Below are 2,716 nucleotides of genomic sequence, written 5' to 3' on the forward strand. Positions count from 1 at the left end.
ATGGGCGTGGCGCCGCCCACTTATGACCACAAATGTGTATCTCCGTAACCGATTTATCAATTTCAACCAAACTCGGTGCACTTAATAACCTTGGTACGGAAAAGCAACTCGTTGAAAATTATTCAAATCGGAATAAAATTATACCCGCTTCCTGTACAACGGTAAATTTCAGGAATACGAAAACTCCGATATTTCATTAAGTAATTTTTTTCCAAGTTAATATTTACAACAATCCCTTAAAAATAAAAAAATAAAAATTTTTGGAAAATGGGCGTGGCACCGCCCACGTTATGACTACAAAGGTGTATCTAGGGAACCGCTTTATCGATTTCTACCAATTTTGGTTCAATTATTTCATTAAGTCTAACTCAGCAACGTTGGAAATCGGGGAAAAAAGACCCCTGCAAAGTAGCGTTTAGAAGTTCACGAACTAGTTCGTATAATGAACTAGGCCATTGTATTGATCGAACAAACTAGTCCGAAATTTAAAATAAGCTATTTGCTATAGGTTGCTGTTTTTCTTAAATTTTACACAAATTAAATTATGTATGTGTGTACGTATATGTATTAAGTGGACGCAAAATGCGAAAGGCCTAAGCAGAAAAAAATTTCAATAAATATTATTATATTAAGATTAAATAGCTTCTAAAAAATTTGAGTAAAAATTAAAAAAGTTGATGACTATTTTTTTTTAATCTGTTAAATTTTTGTGAGTTATGCACAAGATTTTAACTTTGACTTATATGGCTTATGTTATACATTCAGCAATATCTTTATAAAAAAATAACCTATTAAACCGTCCTGGATATTTTTGAAATGGACAAAACCTACTCCCCCTAAAATATAGCTAGCTTTGAGTTTTTTGAGATTACCGTTACGTTGGTGGAGCCCATAAATATGGGGCTTTAGGAGCCTAAGCCCAATGTGTGTACCAAATTTGGTCGAGATCGGTCAAGTAGTTTTTGAGATACACATATGTGATATATGTATAATATGTATATTTTCTTTAACATTTTTAAAAGCCTAGAAAAATTTCGATGGGCACCCAGTGTATGTATGTACATTAGAGCGGTCCAAAATAATTTTTTTCGAGATATCGTTTGGGGCACCTTCCAAAATTTTTCCTCTTGCCGAAAGAGGTTGTGGTACCAAAACTTACGTTTATAAGTATCCATTTGGAGGATGCTCATGCTGCTCGTATTTTATTATAGAAGTATTGTGTACATATATTAATCAAACAAGTGGTTAAGTAAACTAAGAACATTTCAAATTAAAATTATCTATTAAAGTATCACAAGCTTCAGTTGTCATTAAAAAAATCAACAATATTTTTTCCAGTTTCACAGCGATCCAGTAGCGCATTTCAAGGTCATTGAGCCCCCCTGTATTGGTTGCAGTAGAAAACTGAAAGTTGGTATATATATTACAAATATCAAAAGGAAAAAACTAAGGGGGTGCCCCATTTTCTAGGATGAAATTTTTTTCTCCATACAAAAATTGGACCACTCTAATGTACATACATATCTACCTAAAGGATTATCTTTGCTGAATTGTTACAAAGCCTACATATAGCGTTTATATGTATGATCTCGGTGAATTCCTTATAAGAAAGCTAATATTTATGCTATCGTTGAATGTTATTCTAAATAATATATACACATTTCTTTTGGTAAGAAATTATTATTCGGATTCACTAAATATTGAAAAAAAATTTAAAATTGGGAACTTAAGTGAACGAGAATGAATTAAATGAACTATGTCACCTGAGTAATTTGAATTAGATCGATCGATCATGGAAATGAACTCTAATGCAAAAGTAGTTTAAAGGAAGCTGAAATATTTGATACCTGCCCCGGGTATATAAAGTTCGGTTTCGCCAGAACTCCTACCTATTTACTTGTTTTTGTTATAGTTTTCACATAAATATCGAAATGTAACAATGCAATAAAAGAGTTTTTATTGATAGATTTTATTTTTACCTTTTTCTCTAATCACTTACGGATTCAAAAAATGGAAATATTTCCGAAAACCATTCCAATGGATAAATTCTTGTCTGGATTGGAAATTGTGATTCGTTTAATGAAGTAAAAATCTAAAACGAATACCTTTAATTGTTTCGTTTTATACATAAGTAATTTGTTAGCAAAAAACAAAACCCGACTTCAATTCTCATATAAAAATTTAAGAGTACAAATGATGATCGGATCTAAACCAAACTAGTATGGGACCATCTCTGAGGTACCACTTTTCCTTTAATAAAGGAATTATAGAAATCGGTTAACGTGATCGAAAGTTATGCGGTAACATACATAAAACCAAAAGAAAATATTTCGACTACGAGATACTCTCCTCATTTATTTGAAGCCGGTTTTAAAATGGATTTTTATCAAGTAAAGGCCAGGTCTTAAGATCTTAAACGGGTATATTCAGAAAAAGTTATTTGCATATGCCTATATTTTAGATATCCGCTTTTTTGAATTTTCATTCAGTACCTTCTTCTCTCCACTTCTAGCACATTTTGTTGTTGTTGCTGCATGGACTACTACATACCTTGTAAACAAACCGATCGAAATCATTATTGTAAGAATTGTGGCTGCTACTTTGGACGCGCAATGAAGCATTCAGCCATCAAACCGAAAACGATCGAAAAATCATGAGATGGTTGCACCACTACACATGTATTCCTTTACAGCCAAGAAGGCCAATGACGAAAAAA

General features: G+C 32.3%; 1 protein-coding gene across 2 annotated transcripts in view; it reads left to right on the forward strand.

Annotated features, from left to right (window-relative positions):
* The window catches only part of LOC118743653, a 7,816-nt gene that overhangs the window by 4,526 nt on the left and 574 nt on the right, over window positions 1-2,716 (forward strand). The window contains exon 2 of one of the 2 annotated variants that reach the window (XM_036476417.1): window positions 2,513-2,678. In XM_036476417.1, the coding sequence (XP_036332310.1) occupies window positions 2,513-2,657 (145 nt within the window). In that variant the 3' untranslated portion in view covers window positions 2,658-2,678. Of the gene's footprint in view, window positions 1-2,512; window positions 2,701-2,716 lie in introns of both variants that reach the window. The other variant, XM_036476416.1, reaches the window with a different exon arrangement.

Source organism: Rhagoletis pomonella, unplaced genomic scaffold, assembly GCF_013731165.1.
Source record: "Rhagoletis pomonella isolate Grant_MI unplaced genomic scaffold, Rhpom_1.0 Rhpom_scaffold_00007, whole genome shotgun sequence".
NCBI classification, from domain to species: domain Eukaryota; kingdom Metazoa; phylum Arthropoda; class Insecta; order Diptera; family Tephritidae; genus Rhagoletis; species Rhagoletis pomonella.